The 23,382-nt window shown below is 37.1% G+C and overlaps 1 protein-coding gene across 2 annotated transcripts in view; it reads left to right on the forward strand.

The window, feature by feature from the left end:
- The first annotated feature begins 8,419 nt into the window (after positions 1 to 8,419).
- Positions 8,420 to 23,382, forward strand: part of gpm6b (glycoprotein M6B) — a 34,327-nt gene continuing 19,364 nt past the window's right edge. For both annotated transcript variants that reach the window (XM_023337557.1, XM_005799324.3), the window contains exon 1: positions 8,420 to 8,575. In XM_023337557.1, coding sequence (XP_023193325.1) covers positions 8,572 to 8,575 — 4 coding nt within the window. In that variant the 5' untranslated portion in view covers positions 8,420 to 8,571. The remainder of the gene's footprint in view (positions 8,576 to 23,382) is intronic.

Below are 23,382 nucleotides of genomic sequence, written 5' to 3' on the forward strand. Positions count from 1 at the left end.
ATTTGCACTATGTAAATGCATACCCAGTCATCTAATTCACAAAGCTACTGAAAGCACATAGACTGCCGACTCTCTGCTAACACAATTTGCCCGAATTTGAATGTAGAGTTATGAATGCATTTAGGGGATAATCTTCCAATAGTTATTCAGATTCATGCAAATTACTTTCAATGGGGAAACAAATCTTTGTATGAAACAATAATGTAGGAGAAAAAGGTAAAATAAGACAATGAGCAACCTGCATGACTGGGGACTTCCCAAAAAGAGAAAGGAAACATCAACAAAAGGTATAGTTTATTATTTCTGGCTGTGAAGAATTTATTGCTTCAAATTATTTCTGCCATCTTTTATTTTTAAGAATGAACAGTTTTCTTTTTTAACAATGAATCACAAATTAGTTCAGTACATATTTATGTACACACTTTCTACTTTTTTTTGTCTTTGAGTGAATCTGCAGCTAACCTCTTGCTGGTTTCCCAAAGCTAATTCCTCCCTGATACAGTCATGAATAATTCCACCTACTTTAAATATCGCCTCACCGCTAACACTGCTGTGAGGCTTTATTTCTAATAATGTTACTTTTATGTCTTTTATTTATTTTTCTGGTAGGTCGTAGCTATAAAAATGGAGACCCAAAGCACACAGAGTTCAAACTGCTCACACTTGTTTTACCTATGCGTTATCTTTAACCACCACTTGTGCTATTTACTTTGTAAATTGTTCACAATCCACAAAGTTTGTTGTTCAAACTTTGTGGATAAAAACCTGTTATCCATGAACTGATGCTAAAAATGACAAAGCATTTAAAAGATCTGTATTGAATGTCAATTGTCAGTGTAATTTATTGGCATAAAAACAATATGAGCAAATGTATCATACATCTCTGAATACTTCTAGGATAACTAAAGTTGTTGAAAGTTTGATTCTTAATAATTACGGTTACAAACACTTTTTCGGGCTTTCATTCCTGATTCAGATGATTCAAGAGTGTTGCTGCTCGGAGCTGAATCCACTTTGACTACACTCTGTGCCATTCTTTTAGGGTTAAAGTAATATCCTATTTTGGTAATAAGATTTATATAATAATGCATATGTCAAAACAATAGAAAATGTGTCTTTGACAGTCATGATACAGAATGAGTCAGTTACTAAACACAACATCTTAACAGTTTGAGTGCAATTTGTTTGTGAGCATATTTCAGTCACAATCCCAGAAAGCTATATGAATGGATAATAACTGCAACAAAATGACTTATCACTGTAAAAATTATTCAAAAATCCATGGTTAGAATCCGTTTTCTGCTGATTTTCCAGTTACTACTAAAAAATACAAGCCTCAACATTACAGTATTTGTAGTTAAATATAGCTCAACAATTAAAAAGTGTAAAATAAGACATTAGATATAGGTAACACAACATATAAATACAAATGCCAATCCATTTACTTCTCTCAAAACATTTGAAATATTTTCTAATTCAAGTGTCAACTTCAATTTGGGGAATTGAGGAACCAGCAATTTGCAGAATTTTACCTCAAAGTCTTATAATAATAAAAAATATAAAATAATAATAATAATTGCTGTTATTATTATTATTATTTTTTGTTATTATTATTATTAAATGTATTTAGGACTGCAATAAAAGGTCTGGCAGAGAGTATTTTATTGTCCACTAGATGGCAGCATAACGTTATTGTCTAAGTCTGCTATCACAGCTACAAAAAAGTTGTTTTTCCGCACACACACACACCCACACGCCCACACACAACCTGAGAATCATCAATTTTTCAGAAGAACCAACTTTCCCAAACACAAACCTGTGTCCAGATATTCAGCTTGCATCTGTTAACATTAATTAATGTACAGTCCTCTCTGTGTTTGGCAACGTTAGAACTATTTTTCACCTGTATCTGGTCCATATTTTCATGGCAGTTCAATAGATGCCCCAAGCTACCCTTCTTTCCTTTGTGTTTTGTGTATAACTAACATTTTTTTCTTTTTATTATGAGTTGCAGTGACCCAATTATCACCAACAGCATTGTCACATTGCTGCTTTGTTTTCCAGTGTTAGAGTGAAGCTTAAATCATGCTACTCCAATGTGATTTTCATTCTGAAAATGAATGTGAAAACAATTTTCTCGTGCATCTCAAACCATGGTCATTTAATAGTAAGCACTGCAGGGGAGAAAAATAGTCTAGAGTTACCTTTACACCCTGTTCCTGGCATCAGCCCAGACCTTTAAGGTTTAAGAAATTGTATTAGCTCATCTCAACCATTGCTTACATGCTCATCACCCCCCTCAAGCTGCTGGAGTTGGCTACCACAATTCTTCCACTGAAGGGATGCAATGCATTTGCAGAGCAACAAACAGATGTTGACCATAAACATCTTCTACAACAAATGAAATTTGACTCTCACTAATCTTTTAAGCAAAGACTATCAAAGTTCACAAAAACAATTTGACAAAATGCAAGTTTGATAAGCATGAAGCAGAGCTTGTATTTTACATACAGAGAAGCTGAACAGTTAAACATATTTTAAAAGACTTTCTAAACAGACGTGTACAACATATTTCTTCCCTTTCTCCCCTAAGATGGCAGTGGAACAATGTTTTCAACCTTTTTACTAAAATGGAAAACCAGATGTTGATTCCCCACAGTAATCCACATGAGGTCAAAGCTGGTTTCCTAACTTTTCTTTCCCTCATTTTCAGCTGCGTTGTTTACTTGTACCCATACCTGCAGTGTCCTAGCATGTAGGTGACGCATGCTTTTTCATAAGGAACAATTTCTCTGCAGACATTAATATTTATGTTTATAAAAGTGCCCAGCTGTGCGCTTGAACACATATAAACCAATTTGCTTTTACAGTGCAGAAAGCTGACAGGAATTTTATTACAGAGAAAATGATCTGGGAAGGTTATTTAAAGGATTAAGGTAATTCACTTTCTCTGACATAAGTAAAGACAGAAAGAGAAGAAGAGCAGCCTTAGATTAGTCAGATAAAGATTCTGGCTGTGAGTTTAAGATCTTTGTTTAGGAGGTGAACCATCTGCTCAGTAGCAAGTCTTTTGCAGCCTCTAACAATATTTCTAAGGGGAGCGCTCTGAGCTGTGGATCATTGAAGCTCCTCCATAGTAGTATATACTGTTGATATATTGTTATATATATATTTGCAGATTGTTGGGGTTACCATGAGGCTCTGGGATGCTTCTCCAATTAAAGCTCTCCTTCTCCTGGATGTAAGTTTAGTCTGAAGATCATGTTTGCAGTTGAGTTTTGCTCTTTCCATTTGCAGGATATATTGAACAGTTCTCCATTAATGGCTGGGGAACAACTTGGAATGTTGTTTAAGAGGCTAACCTTGCTTTAAAAGTCTCCAAAACTTTATATTTTTAGCACGTTCTAAGTTTCTTGGTTTTCATATTTGTTTTGTGCAAACCTCTGAAGGCTTTACATTTCACAATATTGTGCTGATCTATCGCATAAAATCCCAAGAAAACAAGTAAAAGTTGATGGTTGTAACATGACAAAATGTAAAAAGTTCAAGGTCTGCAAAGGCATTAACAAAACTATGTGTTTAGCCACATCCATCCCCATAAATGTAATGGTTTCTTCTTCCATTGAGTTTTCCTTTAGCTGACATTAACAAAATGTGCATGAACTCATTTTATAAGTGTCCAAAAACTTCTGCTGACCTTTGTAGAGTGTACCCCACCCTATTAGAGATTGGAGTGCATCCAGCCTCTGAAGACTCTGAAGTGGATTATTTTAGTTTTGAAAAATAATAAAGGCATATCTTTAAGTCTTAAGATATTGTCAGAGCATAAAATGCTTTTACATCTCTATATCAGTGAAGACTCAGACAAACTCAAACTAAAACTTCTGTTGCATTCATTACTGATAAAATCGACCATGTTAAACTCTGTTTGTACAAATAATTGCCCGCAGAAGAAACCACAAAACATTTGAACTGGAAAACATTCAGTTTGGAAATTGAAAGCAACAAAGACCTTTTAAGCTCTTTTCTGCTCACATCCAGAAAACTAACTTTGCAACTAACAGGTAAGGGGAGCTTTTTTTACTCAGGTTGCATTTTGTTTTCTAATCACCAGACAAAAGCTTTAGAACTGATTACATTTAATCTTTACCATATTTGTCCACCAGGGTCATATAAATTCCCAGTTGGAACACAGGGGAACTCTTAAAATAACTTGATGGAAGTACTACAATTTGCCTCTTGTTTATATTTATATCATCTGAAACTATTATTTTCTTTTTAAAACTTTGGGGATTTTAAAATTTGGTTGTTCTACGTGATGAAGTAACATATTAAAGATCGTCTGCAGGCCAGAGTTGTCCAACTCATTTTTGTGGCATTTGATCTACTGCCAACTTTGCTCTCGACACACATCAAACTACCTCCCATTTTGAGCCCATTTTCAGTGTCTGCGATTTTCCCATTGCTTAGTAACCATAGTGGCTGTTATGTTTGGTGTAGAGCTTCAGCAGCTTTTCTTTATTTGCAATTAGGTGCCACAGGATTGCCTCAATTAGCTCCTAATGCTTGCCAGCAACCCTGTTTCACAGTGCTTACTCTTAATTAGGAACACAACAAAAAGTACAGCCAGGAATATGCTCATAGAAAAGCTCTGTCTCCAATTATTGCTGGTAGGGTTTTTGCTATTATGTTTGTGACTTATTTGTTGTATTTGTCAATATGATATAATTGGACATTGCCCTTGCGACGATCAAGTGAAGCAATAAGTACGTGAGCTGAAAACCCCAGAATATTCTTAAAAGGTTTTATGTTATTTTCCCTGTTACTCATTATTTCTCTCCATAGTGTCTTTTCTTTTCTGCCACATCTCTGACATTGCCTTGTCTGGTAACATGTCTCGGTTTAAAGAATTGTTCCTTGACTTTATATAGTCACAATAAAAGCAAAGTGTCCCAAACCAATTAACAATTTGAACAATTTGAATTTAATAACATATCCAGATACCACATAGATGTTTAGGCACATCAAAAAATTCTAAGTATCTGTTTTGGTTTACTGAATTTGCCTTTACTGTAAAATTAGTTTCAAATATATCCATTCCAAATGTATGCCACCTTGTTGGTCCTTGAAACAACAGTAATAAAGATAAACCTCCTTAGAATCGCTGAGAATCCACCTAGGGACTAAAATACCACTTATGTTGTTACGTGAATGACATGGCATGGGCCTAAAGCATAATGATAGATTAAAAGGCATTGTCTGATGTGCTTTGTTTTCACATAGTCCACTAATATACCTGCTGTCTGCCAGCTGCTGTATCAGTCAGTGCATTGCTGGAAGGTTCCCATGCAGATCCTCTATTCAGCAGCGCCCTCATAGACACACTGACCTGCTGCAGCTCCCAAACACAGACACAGATATTGACTGACATTTCTCTGCTTTACAGGGAACATACATTATTTGGTATAAATCATAGGACTTTTGTTAAACAATAGCAATTTAGTACATTTTATGTGAAGGAAATTCACTAATTTATGTGTGGATAAATTAGTGCAAGTTTCAATTTGGTCTATTTCAGTGACTAAATCTTTTTGCCACTTAGACATTTAGAGTTAGAAAAAAAGATAACATATGAAAACCTTAACATCAACACTTGATGACGGGTAGAACAAATGAAACATGGTTTTAGAAAAATGTTCCAAGCGTTAAAATCAAAATATAATACATATTAAATAACAGCACAATCGTTTTAGCTCTAAAGTTGATTGGTAAAACTGCTTGCTTTTCAGCTTCTTTTGAGTTTGTCATCTTGGGAAGATGCCATAGCTGTTTGACCATGAAACAAACCAGTGAGAACTGCCCACTTGGCCAGCATTGAAAAGACTGGATTGGACTGGGAGGGGGCGGGGGGGTACTCAGACCTCCTTGGGTACCGGATACCAGCGCACTGGATTGATGGTGATTGGTGTTGTTTCTTTGTAGAACCTCACTTTAGTGAAAAGCCTGCCTTTCCTTCAGAGTTCACAGAGGTAACATGAAGCATGAGAGAATTAAATAAAATTAAAAACAGAAAGTTCAGGCATTTAAAGCAGCTTGTTGGGGGGGGAAGTGATTTTGGGATTCTCAGTCTCTTTTTAAATAAATCTGGCTTTTTAGTGGAGGTGTTGTTATGGGCCAGTTGGCCATTTTTTCTTTGTGACTGATCATATTAACTCAGAAAACATTAATAGGAATGGGAAATTATGATGTCAGTGTAAAATATAATTAAACAGCATTATTATTTCCATGACATAAATCCAATATCTATAAGCATGTCTTTACAATATTTGGTCATTTGATGCATCTTGTTTCATTTCATTATAGATGTGCTTTTTTGTTTGTTTTTTCAATTTTGCAGTCTTTGTTTTATTTATTGATTTCGTGGAGAATTTGAATTTACTCAGGCTGTTTTTCATTTCATTTTTGGCTTTTGTGAATGATAAAAAGCATCATTGTGCATCTGTTAAATGCTGTTAATGTCTCATTTTTATTGTACTGAATGTTTCTAGAGCCATCTTGGTCATTTTGCAACTCATTTGGGAGACTTTCCTTAACTCTTTATGTCTTTTCTATGTCTTTGTGGTCATTTGTTTCACTTTAAGGGAGTCATGTGTCTCATTGAAGTGCTTTGTGCATTTTTCTGAGTATTGTGTGTTACGTTTTAGCTGATTTACAGTACATCTCTTTGTAGCCATTTTGTGTCATTGTGGTCACTCTATGTTTCTTATTTATCTCTCTTTGGAGACTGAGTTGGTTTATTTTTCCTGCCTTTGTCTGGCCTAAAGGAAAATTTTCCAGGATAAAAGCAGGAACCTGCAGACAAAGAGCCGTGGAGGCAGTGGGGCCTGAAATCAGTCTGAATAAGTTTAAATCCAGATGTGGAAAATGAAGCTAACACGTGCAACAGAAACCTTTTTAAAGTTTAAGACATTGTACAACATGTGCTCCTTCATTAAAAAAGAAAAAGAAAAATTAATCAAAAAACAAACAACTCTGCAACTTAAATTTTAAGATAACCCCTGAGTGTCACAGACTTGGGTCAGAGTTCTTACAGAATCTGCAACTTGTGGGGGTTTCTTTTCCTGCAGCAGTAGTTGTTTCAACAATATCCAGTTCTTTGTTATTTTAGATCCTTTGCCTTGGGGTTTTATATGACCCAACATAAACAACTCCGTAATTGTGAAGTGGAAAGAAAATGATACATGTTTTTCAGTTCTTAATGAATAAAAACAGAAAGCAGCGGCAAACATTTGTATCTTGCCCACTTTTCTCTGAAATCCAGTGTAACCAGCTGCCATCAGAAATGATCAGATAAATAAAATCTACTTTGTGTAATTTCAATGTTTCTTATTAATAAATAGATAAATTTGGTATAAATCCAGCAGTTCTGTGAAGGCTTCAGAAGTTTATTAATGAAAACTAGGGAGCACACAGCATCACCAAGACCAAGTAACGTATTAGACAGGCCAGGGCTGAGGAAGATGCAGAAATGGGCAGTTCGTGAAGACTGGGAAGATGTTTTTTGTCTACGTACGTCTGTTTGAGCAAAAACTAACACTCTACATCATCCTGAACATACCATTCCCACTGTGAAACATGGCGGTGGCAGCATTATGCTTTGGGAGATGCTTTTTCTAAAAAGGAACGGGAACGTTGGTGAAGCTGAAGCAACATAGCGGACAATCCTGGAAGAAAACCTAAATATAATTAATGATTGGCAAGACTTGCAAATTTATGTCCACAGAAACCATCCATCTTATCTAACGGAGCTTGAACAATTTTGTAAACGAGGATAGGTAATAAGTCCCATCTTTGGAGCTGCAATGCTGCTAAGGAAAAACTTCTGTAAAAGACTTGCAGCTGTAGCAGTTGGAAAATTTGGTTTTGCAAATCTTTCAAATTTACAATTTGGTGTAAATCTGGCGACCTGTCCAGGGTGTACCCCGCCTCTCGCCCGGAATGTTATCTGGAGATAGGCACCAACACCTCAACCGAACCCTCCAGGGACAAGGGTGTTAGAAAATGGATGGATGCAATCAGCTCAGTAATTTGGTTCACAATTACACTCTTGGAGTTGATCGATATTATTGCATCTCAACTGGTTGTGACACTGCAGCATGTGAGAAAAGTTCAAAATGTATAGATACACTGTAGCACAAATAAAATAAACTTTGCTTAAGCAACAGATCTCAATCTTGGCAAAAAAAATAAAATAAAATAAATCTATGTATTTGCTCATTCTGGTGTGAGATAACTAAGGAATGTCAGACTGGACTTTGCGCACATGACAGCATAACAAATGATGGTCCAAACTTCTTGGTGAGGAGGGGCCAAGCTGTGACTCCCATCAGTAATCCCCTCAGTGTTGACGTCAGCCACGCTGCCTCCTCCACGGGGACGCGGTGGGTGAGTGTTGGAGCAGAGCAGGCTGCGGTCAGTGTGCATCCCAGGACGCGACGACACTGTAGCTGGAGCTCAACTTCTCAGCTCATCGCTTTTCGCTTCGTGCCCGTTCGGAAACTTTTGACAACAATGGGTAAGTTCAAGAAAGTCAAACCGAAGACGTCATGTAAAGTTGTGAACCTGGAAGCCTGTGAAGATTTTGGTTTTTTTAGGGCTCACAGCGTGGGTTAAAACACGCAGCTCCTCAAACTTTTTGTGGGGGCGCGCCGATTGTTTTTGACAGGAGCGAGGATTCTGTTGTGAAGCAGAACCGGGCTGTTTATCTGACCCGCTTTCGTGAGGATCGGCATTAGAGCAACCTAGATGTTGAGGAAAGCGATTAGGGAGATTATGGAGATTCCTCCAGTCAACTCTGAGCGAATGCGTGGAGGTGTTAACTTCAGGTCAGCGAACTGTCTTCACTGTTCTGCAATGCAGACAGACGGACACAAAGACAATACATTCGCTGAAAACCCATTTTCAAGTTGGCAACGCCCTTTTTCATCAGCATCTATTGATCATTAGTGCAGAACTGATTGACTTTAGTCAGGGGCGTTGCTAGACATGAAACCAATGGGGCCTGAGATTATTTTGCCCAAATGCCCGAATTTATATGTGAAAGTGAAATGCTCAAATTTCATGTTCAGTTTAATTTCATGCATTGCATTGCAGCCTACTTCTATTTATTTTGGCTCTGGTTCCTGTTCACAGGGAGTTGATAGGGGCGGTCTTCAGCATGGGCTGACCTGGGCCAATAAAAATATCTGTTTCATATATTTTAAGGAACTAATATTCTTCCAGATGGAATTTTCTAGATTTTCAAAGATTTTTTTTTTCATTTTATTGTGAAGTTTTTTATTTTTATTTAGATAGCACATATGCAACTTTTTGAAAATTATGCCATCGTCCCACATCTAAGCTGACCGTACACACCAAGTATTTTAGACACAACAGCAAGCATGTGTCCTAAACCTCTTCCTCCAGTTTTTTGACTGTGTTGCTTTGCCACATACAGTTCTAGTATGATTAAATTAACATTTTAGGTAATTTTTTTGTGTGTGTGGTAAAACATTTTTAGGGAAGGAAGATTAAATCAGTTCAAAAAATATGAGGACTCTATCTAAGTGGCTACAAATGATCACATGGCCATTATGTCTTAGTTTTGTCTGTGAAAAACTTGCATGTATGAAACAACCAAAACTGCAAGAGCATGAAATGGCGGTTGGAGAAATTGACCAACCATCTCAAAAACGAGTTTGTACATGAAATTAGAGATAATTTCATATACAAGGGAACATATATGGACAAAACAAACAAAAACCTATATTTTTTTTACTTGTTTTCTAAATTTAAATTTATAAACTCCATGCCTTAAAGTCAATAAATAACTATCTTTCTTTAAAATCATGTTACAATTTCAGTTGAAATTGACATTTTGATTTTTTAAAGTTGGTTATCCCCCCATAAAACTGCAAAAACACTGCTGGGCACAATTTTCTTTTGTCTCTTATTCTTTTATCTTTTCCTTCCAAACATTTTCACTTTCTTGCAACATTTAAAGGCAAAACTTTGGACAGTTTTTTTTGTTTAACAGTGCTAATGTTTTTTTCTTAAATTTGGTTGCGATGAGTTAGGGTGTGGCATTGCAATAATTTTAATGAAAATAAAAAGTTATTATAATGTTTTCCCAACAAAAAACTTTAATATCTATACCTTGGGAGATTCTTATTGGAAACATCTTGAAGCCTGCGTGCTTTGAAATCTCATAAACTGCAGTCTGGAGTTAGAAAGGAGACGGTCCCATCTTTAAATGAGTTCCAAGTGTTGACCATCTGTGCTCCAAACCTGAGGTGTGGCAGATTAATGTTTGGAAACTTCTCACTCATGTCGAAACTGTGGTAAACTGAGACACAGCACATACAGGATAGAACAAATCGATTTAATAACTGTATCATTTCGAGTGGTTGAGCTGGGTTCGGTAATCTTTTAATAGCTGATGTTGTTCGACACGCTGGAGCTGAGGCTGTAGGGAAGAACGCTGTGAGAAAGTGTATCAATGCTCATTAATTCACTCTGAAGCTCTCACAGAAGCGCCTTTGTGCTCCTAATTTGGAGCCGCTCCTTTGTGCGACTTCAGTGGCTCTTAATGTAGAGAGAGAAGTTCACTGAACTGCAAGTTTCATAGCGGATGCCCTGTGAACCAATTCCCCACAGACCCCCATTCTCCATCTCAGTGAGGATATTACTTTGCATAGCAATCAACCTTTGTGCATTGTCTGCTTTATATTCAAATTTTCTCAAAGGGTTTTTATGATAAAGCAGTGTAGTCTGTTGTGAATGTGAAAACTCGTTTGGTGCTGTAAAAACAAAAAAACCTTCTGGTAATCTTAGTTCTCTGTTTCATGAGAAATAGAAAATTGATTAACTGTGAGCATGATAAGAGTCCAGCCCAGAATAAACAGGATATCACAAAGCTGATTGTGCTTGGGGCTGAACTTAAATAACTTGCATCTGATTTGATTTTTGAAATGGCATTCACCTCTCAGAGGAGAGTTTTAGGCCCTGAGTGTCTTCTCTATCCTTTCTTTGGATGATTTAATCATGCATTACTTTGATTGAAGGTTGCGAGAAGATAACCTGTCTTCAATCTGCTGTATTCAACCCAGAGAAAGCCTTCAGTGTTCAGTTCTGTGGTCCCAACTGGGAGCATTTTGAGAACACCATGTTGCTTTGAGGTTTCTAATTATTAAAATACTCTGCATTTAGTTTTAACTATCTTCCCTTCAACACTGACTTGGAGCCAAACAAAAACTCCCCAATCCATCTTCCTGCCACTACCGTGTTTTGCCTTTGGGGTGACCATGCAGAGTTTTACAAGTAGAACAAAGGATTTAATATAGGTCAGTAATAGAGGAGTTGTTTTACAATTGGGAGATTTTAGGTTTGATTCCAGTTCCTCCTGTCACATGTCACTGTGCCACTGGGCAAGGCACTTAACCCCAAGATACTTACAATCTGCATATGAGTTTATGAATGTGTGTGAATTTGTGCAAATGGGTAAATGATTTTCCAGTATAAAACACTTTGAGGGGTCAGTATGACTTGAAAGGTGCTTTATTAAGACAGTCCATGAATGCCACTCATCATTGTAAGCCATGTATACTTTAGTGCAAAACTAAACATTTTTCTGTTGACAGATGTTCTTAGTTAGATTTTGATCTCCGCAGCTCCTCCAGAATAGCCATGGGCACATTTGAAGAACATTGTTTCTGTAGTGTTTCTAATTGTTAAGAATCCAAACTGATGTCTCTTAAGTGTGTAGTAACTCGGATTTTGAGAAGCAATTTTTCATTACTCCAGATGTCAACCAAAAAACAAACATTTCAGCAGTTTCTCTTTATCTTTATACGGTTACCACTGATTGCAACAAACCAGGAAAAACAGAACTTTTCTGTCCTGAGACCTGGCCATAGTTAAAACATGGTGGTGGATGGGAAGCAGAAAACTGGGCCTCTGATTTAATTGTGGGCAATTTACATAATGCCAGCATGTTAACAGCCATTACACTTTGTTTAAGAAATATGGGCTGATATGGTTGCTGGATGCTCTGCACAACTTGATCAAAATTTAATATTTCAATTTAACACACAGATTCAACTTGAATAAGGTGAGAAATTTGCTTTGAATGTGTGGGTAGGATTTCAATAACCCAAGTAGGTACTACTATAAGTCAAAGTAAACTTACTACCAGTCTGGGCAGAATCACTATGGGTGTGGTGAAATGCCATGCTGCTAAGTGGCGGTGAACACATTTTCTTGCTCCTGTCTAAAGTAAGGGGATATTTTAATTTTATGTTTTGTCAGTCAAATAGAGTAAATTATGGTGATTTTGTCTTCTCTACAAAATAACTTGTTTTTGTATTTTAGTGGAAACATATGAAACATCTTGCATGGTATTTTCGTCGTGTAGTTAGACAAATAATTCAGTAATTCAAAATTTAAGCCTGCTCAGTTTTTTCGTAGCTTAGCTGCTGAAACCGTTTTTGATGTTTTTTCCACGTCATCAAGTGGAGAGATAGTGCTTGCAATCTGGCATCCAGCTGTCACTCAAACAGAAAGGTAGTCTGAGTTATTTTTTACAAGTAGCTGTTTGACCTAATCAAGTACGATATATGCTGTGATCGCAATTGTGCTCATGTACCGGTTGAACTCCAATGAGAAGCTGAATACAGCAGCTGATTTCAGACCTTTTCTAGTTCATGAATATCCCAAAATATATTTCCTCTCTCCAATTTCACCAGATCCCCCTGAGCAATTTTCACTCTGTCTGCCTCTTTCATTGTGTCCCAGGGCAAGACACTTCACCTGCCCCAGGGCAGGAGTGGCTACGATCCAGTAGCTTGCCCCCATCAGCATGTAAATGTGTGAATGACTGAATATTGTGTGGCGTGCTTTAGGGTTCTCTGAACTTGATAAAGCATTGTATTGTTATAGGCCATAAGTTATATGTGACTTGTTATACCTCTGTGGATGCATGAGACAGGGTCTTGGGATTTCATCTGTAGTTTGCATATTTTTGGAATCTCCTTGTACTGTATCTCCCAAAACAAACATCTGTTTTGTTCTCTTGCTCGCTGAAGGACTTGCGGTCCTCTTTATCTGGCCTGCGTCTTTATTACCACCATTTTGAATAGCAGTTTTGTGGGATGGGACGTTAAAATTTGACACTTGCATTTCGTGTGATCCTAAAATTATGGCCTGCGTGCAACTGGTTGCAGCAAGACCTTGAGGCCCTCATGGACTGGTTACAGATGAAGACATTGACGTCACGCATGGCTCGTGGTTTAGCAGACAGTGAAACCAAGAACTGATTTTGACTTGAGGTTAATTTTTGCATCATAAATTATTTCCATGACTAACGTGAGGCTTTCATTGCTAAATCGGGTCCTTTGATGGGCTGAATTAGTCACACTAGCTCAGACTTTGTCTCTTGCTGTTTCTGATCTGTTGTTTGTCTTGGGCTCTTCTATATTGCACATGTTTTTGTTCATCTGTGCTGAGGGTATCTGGGACGTGTCACTGCAGTGAACTGTATGTGCTGTGACCTTGCATCCTGAGTCTGAGGGGAGGAAAGACCTGTGACCGGTAGTGCTGGGCAAGCCAGGTGCTTTGGCACAGCAGCAAATTGTCAGTCTAGGGCAGAGCAAAAACAGAGAGTCAGATAAGCTCTTCCTACTTCAAGTTGACTCATGATTCTTCTGCTCAGAGGCAAATTGGAGGTCATAAGCACATGCTCCTCTTCTCAAAGCTTAGTAATAAACAGGCTTGGAGAATGAGTTGCTGTGGGGATGGTAAGTAGTTGTGGAGAGCAGTAGTAGCGTTGCTATTTAAATCAAAATCTTTTCAGGCCGTCTTTGAATTTCAAATTTGAAATATGTTCCAGTCTATCTGTTAACCTTTGAAGACCTAACATTTTTATGTCACCATCAATAATCTGCAAATTGCTCTCCGTCTTTGCTTTGCAGTCATTAATTACAGCGAATATTCTCCATAATGAGCTTGCTGCTGTCATAGTTATGTGATTTCTGGGCCTCTTTCCATTTGGCATCGCATGTGACTGAGCATTTTAGGTTATTGTACAACCGACGAGGCCCGTCTGAGGACTTTCTGCAGCCGTGCAGTTGCAAAAAGACACATTTTAGTTCTATCAAAAACTTTATTCACATTCATCTCCTCCTCTTCCTGCTGGTCCACTTTGTTTCCCTTGAAATCTCCCGTCTTCCTTCTTCTGGGTTTCTTTCATCTTCACTGAGCTCTCCAAGTCCTCCAGGTCTGCCAGATCAGTCATGTTAATTTGCTGAGCATATAAGTCCTCAGACAACAAAGCGAGCCATTGGGCTTTGTTACATGATAGAAATAGAGGTTTCTTGGTTGGATTCTTGCTTACGCATGGGCTTCCACCATCACTGAAAGGCTAATGAACACAGCGGATGGAAGGTGGTGTGTGAGTGATGTTTTGTTGCTTTTGATTGACTTGATTTTTTTTTTTTTTCTTTTTACAAATTTCATTCTGGAGTGTGTCATTATTTTGAATTTAGCTCCCTCTAACCTCTTTTTTTTAAATTACATTTGTAAAAACGTGTTAAAGACCATGTATTTCATCCCCTGTTCAAATTACTCACTGCTGTGTCTTGGTCTATGACATCAATTACAATAAAATATGATGTAATTTGCAGCTTTAATGTGAACAAATATTAAATAGTTCAGAGGATCCTAACACTTATCAAAGTGTCACAGTAACTATGCCATCTATATAGTTAAAGGTTAGCACTGGAAATATCTTCTCTATGCAAAAGAGCAAAGTTTTATGACAGGCACAGGCAGCTGTAGCCTTGTATAGGATAAATTATTCAATTGACACAATCTGGTCATTATCTACAGATTTAAGAACAGATCTGATTATCAGAGTTCGGCTGACGAATACAGCTTCCTTTTCAGTTTGACATCCTGCTGGCATCACTTCATGTATTCAGAGCAAAATAGGGGTCCTTGTTAGTGGAGCAGCAGTTTCGATCACTGTTGTGTTCACAGTCAGATGATTGTTCCAGAAGGCCTGGTGGAAATAATGGGTCACGGTAAGCGAAGAGATGCTGCAGCTGATGAACGTTTATTCACTGCTCCAGCAGGCATTCAGCAGTGTTGCACTACTTTCTGCTCTCTGTGCTGCTTATGATAGCCACATCTTGCTCAGAACTAAAATGAATAGATAAAAAGACTGTTTATACTTATTTACTCATATTCTTTCGCTAATAAAATCAACTGTAATGTTTTTCTTTTTTTTCTACAATGTACAATTTTCTTTTACAAGCACTCGGATTACACTACATGTCAAACTTATGGCAGCACCTATAAGTTTATGTTCACAATTTCTTTCATAAACTATGGAATGGATTTGATGAATTTTAGGATGCATTTGCAGTATGACTGACTCTGCTTTCATTGATATGAACCATTTCACCCACAAATATGCAGACTGTAGCTGAATAAATATTACAGAGGAACATAAGACCTGAGTTTTGGCTTTGGGGAGATTTGCAACATTTACAACTTTGTTGCAAAATTAAAAAGAAAATCCCAGTTTGCATATTCATTTACGCAATGCTGTTGTTTGATACAGAGGAGACTACTTTGAAGAAAACCAGAAAATTCATCTCTAAAAAGATTGAGGGTGACATTTTATATAATCTATTGTGGTTGATAAGTATATTAATGAAATTGATCATTTTTTGTACGAATTTGATGTTCTTTCCAAACTTTTGCTTTTGAGGTGTTCAGTGAAGCTGTTGCCAGTAGTTACTGTATTTCTGTGCGTAGATATGTGGTGTAAGAACATACTGCATAAACTATTCTTTTAACATTCAAGTCACGTTGGTGTCACTTAAGGTAGCATTAGGGACTTCTGAGAAATCTGTGGACTTAATCTGAAAGTTTGAACTAGCACACCTCACAGGTCCTTCCCTCTTGCTCTGTTGGTTGACAATGAGACCTCCACAGCTCCTCCCCTACTGCAGGACCTGCAAAGAACTGTAGAAATTGACAGTTCTCCTGTAATGTTACATTAATTCTCCACCATTAGCACAGCTGCAGCAATCAGAAATCTTGAGCTTGAACTATGCCACGCGCTAAACGGGGGAAGATTGTGAGCATCACGTACACGACCGTGGCTGACAATGGTGAGACATTCCTCCTCCAGAGGAGTTAAATTTTTTATTTCACAAATTGTCTGTCTTACTGATAATATATTGACATAGTGATAGGATATAGTGACGGTTTTAACAAATATGTAAAAAGAAGATATTTATATAAAAATTACCTACTGCGGGTTTAATAATTATCTACATAGAAATCAGTACTAGTTTAGATTTAACACCATGTTGGTTCTATGAACATTTTCAAATGTTTCAAAACAAATGTTAACATGTCTAAACCACAGCAAATATATAATAGAAAAGTAATGCTATGGGGAAAAAAATATGTTTAGCAATATAGAAAAAAACTATCTTATTTAGTTTGTTTGATGTAATATTATGACACTTGATGTCAACTTTGGACCAACAGTGTCTCCAGTATGACCATCCAGTGAAAAGGTGATGGCTGTGGAAAGACAAGAGAAAAAAAACCCATCAACTTTAACTTCTTGATTATCTTGACTCTCAGAACATAATTTTTTTTTTCTTCAAAGAATTGTTTTCTGTTTCAGAGCAACATACTGACTGCCTATAATGATTTCACAAAACTCATTTTGTGAAATCATTACTAAGGTAATTTATTTAGGCAAACCAAATTATCCTTTTTTACAGTGACTGTATATTTTCCACTCCAATGGTGTCACTTGTGCGGCTTATTATAACTTGCTTTGGTTTTATTTCCCAGTAGGCTTAAAATGGCCTCCAACAAAAGTGGTGTCTTGCATGCTTTCATGCACACCATTAGCTGTCTCAACCAAGTAGAACATATGTAAATATTTCAGCAGCTCCAGATTGTTTTCTAATCAGTTTATTATTCTGAGTACCCTAACCACAAAGACCAATGAATGTCTTCATACTTCTTGTCACGCCCCTTTTTTATTAAACTGTGGTTCTGAATACATCTGCGTTATTAAACAAGACAGCAAAGGCAATAGTTGAGCAACTTTAATTGACAAGTCTTATGTTTGCAGTTGAGTGCATGCTCACTCTCTCCTTTACTCAAATTCCAAAACGGTACTGAAAGATGTAAGAATAAGTATTGTTTTTTTATTATTATTTTATCCCCAGAAGTATGTACATTAGGCTTAGATTAAGACATTCAAAATAACTATATTATTGTTTTACCATTTGCTATTTTGTAAGTACAGCTGCACAGATTCGTTTGGTCAGATTGGATTGGCCAGATTTCCCTTGATCTGCCATGATTAAAGATTGGCTGCTCAAATACTGAAAATCAAACATTTAGACCTCCCACCACTTTCAGTTTTTACTAAGACAATCAACATTATGTACTTTTATGCACTTTTTAAAGTTTAATACAAACGTCACAAAAGTTTTAGGGCAAATCTTTTGATGTATAATTTGGGATGATTGTGTAATTTATTTGTTTTCTGTTGAAAATTCAAAATGACTACTTTTCTCAAAGGATTTACACCGCAGTCTTTCTCTCTTTTTTATGTGTTTTAGTCCTTAGAACAAAATAATTGGAATTGCTCAAAATCAAACTTGGTAGATCAGACCTAATTAAACACTAGAAATTAATATTAGCTGATTTGAAGAAAAATAATTGTTCAAAATCTACTTTGTGACCTTATTTCTGGGATTTGTGTGACCACAAGCTGCATGTAAAATTACTAAGGTGATCTTATGAGAAAGAAAAGGGCCCCCAGCTCTCTTCCCTGCAAGATCCCCTGTCAGGAGTGAAAACCGAATGCATTAGTCTGCTTTTCAGCTGTGGGAGCCTATAGGATTGAGCTGTTGGCTATGTGCCTGCTGAGTGTATTCAAGTCTCCACAGATAGGTCTTTGTCCTCAGCCCTTTAACGCGGCTGCTAAACAACCGTAAGACAAAAGCATCTGGGGTACCCCGGCACACCAGTGAGAAATGGTCTTCATGCGAAGAGCCTTGCCAGACAGCCGGGGACTACGGGGAGGCGGCCAAATGCAACAGTGGGGTCGAATTGAGCAGCGATTTAAATGAATACCCTCACAGCCCCATATGAATATTTCTACAGCTCCATAGAAGGAATTCAGGATACATTCCTGATGCAGATATTTAAAGTTTGCTTCATAGCCCATATAACAAATCTTGTGAAGATATTTCTGCAATGACTGGTGTTTGGGTTACACAAGATGTTGGAAATGAGCATGACTCATTTTTTCTCTTGTTGTGACAGATTATATTAGTTAGAGGAGTCATTCTTTCCATCCCGATTTTTTTTTTTTCTCACCAAGACAAAGTTTTACAAGTGAGAATTTGCATAGCCTGTTTATTATCTTTCAAAGATGGGATTGATAGACAGGAAGAGTCACTTCTGCCAAGCAGATGAGAATCTGAAATAGCTGAGCTTTTATAACGAGACAGCTGCAGGAAATATAAGAGCTCAGGGAGAATGTTTGGGTAGGTTTCAATGCAGACTGGTTGGAGATGTGACAGAATGGATTTTAATTTAATTAGACTGCTAAAGAATGGAAAAAGAGTATAGTGATGTTTGATTATTTCATCACATACTTATTTTAGGATATTTTGTGTCACTCAGCAAAAGTTACTGCAAAGCAAAGGAGAAAAAAACACCAGCTAACTGCTGCTTCAGGTCAGAGGAAATCCCAGATGTTTCTGTCTGAAAAACAGCTTAGCTCTACAACAACACGCAGACTAGAGTTGGGATTGGCTCGCTGTAGGAATATTGTAATGACACTATTTAAGGGTCTCTTAAGTCATCTTGGCTTTTGACCTTTAGTGTATGGGAAAATAATAAATACTGTAACAGTAGAACAGCAACAGCTATAAAGAAATCTTTAGAGCTGAGGAAGTTTCAAACCTTCTGGAAGTGAGCTAACACTAATATAAAGTGTGAATATGAGTGGAAAGAAATTTGCACCTGATATGTTGTTTTTCAATTGAAACTAGTCTTCCTGTGGCTGCTTTTTCAGAGAATTGCCTGATGTTTTTCATGTTGAACATTTTGTTTTTGCCATATCTCTAATGATACTTAATTTAAAATATTTAAAACATGCAAACAGAAGCTTTGTAAATATGATTACAGAGGATTGGGCAGTAAAGAAAAAACTAAAACTAGAAATTCCAATTTTTGTTTTCACAAAGATGCCGAAGTTTTCAAGTTATGTTTTAAAGAATTTGCCGTCAGTACAGAATCTTTCAGTCAATTACTGACAACACAATAACACAAATAGCAAACCTGCCAATGGCATGCCTGTAACACTGCATTTACACAATCAGACATGGTGAAGATGAAATAGGGAAGAAATGGGTTTTAGGTGTCAGACGGGCTGGCCTGAGTATTTCAGAAACTGCTAATCTACTGGGATTCTCACTCACAGCCGTTTTTCAAGTTTTCAGAGAACCGCCCAGGAAAAAAAAAAGAGGAGCAGCTGTGTGGATGAAAATGCCTTTTTGATGTCAAAGGTCAGGGGAGAATGAACAGACTAGTTTGTGATGACAGACAGGCAACAGCCGCTCAAACATCTCGTTACAACCAAAACATTCACAGTACCACCTAGAAATGCACAACCTATTGAACCTGGGAACAAATTGACTACAGCAGAAGAAGATCTTGGTGACAATCCTATCCACTAATGACACAAAATGGGCCACAATTTGTACAGAGCTACCAAAACTCTTGAACAGATTGGAAAAATGTTGCTTAATTTGGAGAGTCTCAGTTTCAGGCTTTGGATGTGAACATGAAAGCATTTGTCAGCCTTGCATCATTACTTCAGGCTCATTCTGGTAATGTAATCGTATTGGGCATATTTATTTGGAACAATGTGTACCAAGTGTGCATCCACTCCACAGTCCACCTGAGGATTGTTGTTGACCATGGTCATCCCATTTTGTCCATGGTGTACTCATCTTCTCATGGCTTCTTAGAGAAGGATAAAGCACCATTTGTCAAACTGGTTTCTTGAATATTACAATGAGCTCATTTCACTCCATTAGCTTCCACAATCTCCTGATCTTAATCCAATCAAGGCCATTTTAAGAAGTGAAAGAACATCACCAGAGATTTGAATTATAGATGTACAGCTTACAAATCAAAACACATTCGTAACTATTGTCATGCTATGATGTCAATATGGACGAAACTGAGGAATATTTTTCTGATGAGGAGGAAAGTGTGCACAACTCCAATGTAAAAAATGGGGATGAGAAATGGGTGCCTAGCAACAAAAATAACTCCAAAAACACCCAACTTAAAACTTTTGGATATTTATTGTTATTCCTGTTTTTTGAATATTTTTTGACACCTTCTTGAATCTATGCCATAAAGAATTACGGCAGTTCTGAAAACAGAAGGGAGTCCAAACCAGTACTCAAAGGTTGCACCCAGTTAAATGGCTAGTGATGTCATGTTTCTCTCAAAATATGTTCAAGAATCTTCTTGAACTGAAGTACTAAAATACTGTCAGATAAGCAGTTTAATAGCGATGAAGGCATCTGAGATTGCATTGTACCTATCAGTATTGTAGGTCAATTCAAGAATGGCTTCTTTTCTTACTTCAAAATAAGTCCCCAAACATATATATATATATATATATATATATATATAACAGCTGTCAAATCAATCAAATCAATAAAGGAATGAACTGGCCAACTTTTAGGCCAAGTCATAAACCAGGAGTTGGTCTAGGAAGTTCTTATCCTCCAACTTTTTTATATATTTGCCAATAATTAAGAAACGTATCAATATTTAAAGGGATAGACACTCCTCTGTTAGGGTTGAGGTGTCAGGTTCAGGTTACTCCTGTGTACTACCAGGATATGGTTTCATCTTTGAGACTCCAGGGGAGCCTTATGCAACAATGGCATTAAAGTGATCTGCGTATTAGCCGCTTTGTTGTCATAGAGCTGTCAACAAACCCTCGATGGAGAAGTCGAGCTGGGACAAAGGAGAGGGGTCTCAACCTAATAAAGGTTGGGTAAAAGACCCAAGGGTTTTGAAAAGGGTTGAATTTTAAGGTCAAGGGTGAGAGGTTGGCAGCGTGAGGTGGGGGACAATGGGACAAACAGGAGTGTAGCAGAGAGAAGAGATTCCCAGCAGCTGGGGGGTGGGAGGAGAGGAGGGTGAGAGTCCAGAACCCTTGCTGTCTCAAGAGCTTTGGACTTCATTATGTCTCTATTGTGCTACTCTGTGTTCACATGCACAGTGCAACAAGGCTGGAAATGAAAGTTTTCTTCCATCGCGTTATTTGCTATCCAGTCACTCTAACTTCAGTTTACCAGATTTTAGAACCCAAACCCAAACTTGCAGCATCTAAAATAACAAGAAGTGTAAAGTGACTCAATCTGAAAAGGCATGTGAATTTACAGCCACATAACAATGTATCTGGTGGGTTTATTTTTTAAAAAGTCTCAGGGTTGGTTTACCGGTTCTTACCTATGTTTTGTACTTCCTACTTCCCTTTTACTTACTTATAAGTACTTATATCCAAGCCATGCTTTGCTCATGCACTTCAACCATTGTGACCAATTACAAGTTATTTGTCCTTGTAATTAACAGTTGTAATAAACTATAGAAAAAATAAAGATAGAAATAAATGCTCACAAAAAAAATCTAAATTTCACATCTAATTCAATTCAGTTATATAGTATTGCCTGGTAACTTTGTATTGGGTCCTTACCCTTGTTTTGGTCAGTTAGCTCTTCTAAACCATAACTGACTGTAACCCCAGATCAAACCAAAATAATCCTAAATGGCCTCACTGTTGCATATTGTTATTTATTGGAGTCAACTACCTACATGTACCTAAATGTTCTTGCCTTGCACTAAAAGTACAATGTAGAAAAGAAAGAAACACCCCTCAAATAGCTATGAATTGAAGTGTGATTGATACAAAATGGCCTATGGCAGAAAACCCAAAGGACCAAAACTGCAATATTACAAAAAGGGTGAACTTATCCATTTACGCCACTGATTTTCTTGACATATAGCGTGCTCTGCCACTCATTTCTCTCATTTTTTTCTGCCAGAACATTACAAACTTAATGCAGAATTATAACATTACTTCTTATAACAGAAATTGACACTAGGTTACTTGAGAAAAAAGAGCAGTGGCTTTGTTTTTCTGAAGCAGATGTGTTTTCTTTCAATGTCTGTTACTGATTGAGTTGCTCTGTAATCTCACTGTGGTGGACTACAATCACAGCAAATGCTCTTACAGACAAGAGACATCATTAAAATGTTTAGAGCAGACTGAAAGAGAAACAAACAATTATATAAGGACTATTTATTGTTTCTGAAGAGGTGGTTTGTTCTGCATGTAGGGAAATAGAATGAGTGAAGCAACAAATAATTCATATTTCTTTGTTTTGATTTGATGTTGGTTTCATGGCGAGTTTCTAACTTTGGATTCAGATTAGATTTTAATTAGACATTTTTAAAGCTGTAGGTTTATGTATTAATGTGATATGGCGTTCTGCCTGTCCAAGCCACTGTGGCAGCGTCCAAAATCTCAAGTGAGTTAGAGGGTCTGGATGATAGGAAGCATGTGTGTGTGTCTTATTCTGCCTGCAACATGTCGGCCAAAACCACAGTGGCTGCAGAGATGCCAGAAAGTCAAGGTTGTCAAGGTCTTGAAGTAATTTTTTAAGAGGAGGAATAAAATGGGTGCCAGGCTTCTCCATGTGAATGTTATTCCATATCCAGACCTAACATGATTGTAGAAACATGCAATTAAAAAGTACTGAGTCAAATATTTTGGGCATTGTTTTCTAAAGTACTGAGGAGAAAAAAATAAACCTAGAACTGGAGAAATGGTAGGGATGCCAAGTTATGAAGACTGTTTCTGCTTCTGGTTGAAACTCAATAGTTTATATATTTAATCTTTGCTACTGTACTACATAAATTAGATGTATTATATATTTTTTCTGTTCAAGAAAAAAAAATTCTGTCTGAGATAAAATGCTGTGAATTATAGGATAATATATTACACCACAAAGAAGTGCACATATTGGCTTCAACATAATGTTTCTGAGGTTTGGTGTTGGTATGTTGTAAAGACAGTCCAAGGCTTATAAAGGCCACAAAAATATATATAAGCTTTAATAACATCTGAAAAGAATGTCTATTTAAACATTACTGGATGTCTTCATGTAGGCTTAAAGTGCATCTTTTTGTGTTTCATATGAAATA

Source organism: Xiphophorus maculatus, chromosome 7 (assembly GCF_002775205.1).
Source record: "Xiphophorus maculatus strain JP 163 A chromosome 7, X_maculatus-5.0-male, whole genome shotgun sequence".
NCBI classification, from domain to species: domain Eukaryota; kingdom Metazoa; phylum Chordata; class Actinopteri; order Cyprinodontiformes; family Poeciliidae; genus Xiphophorus; species Xiphophorus maculatus.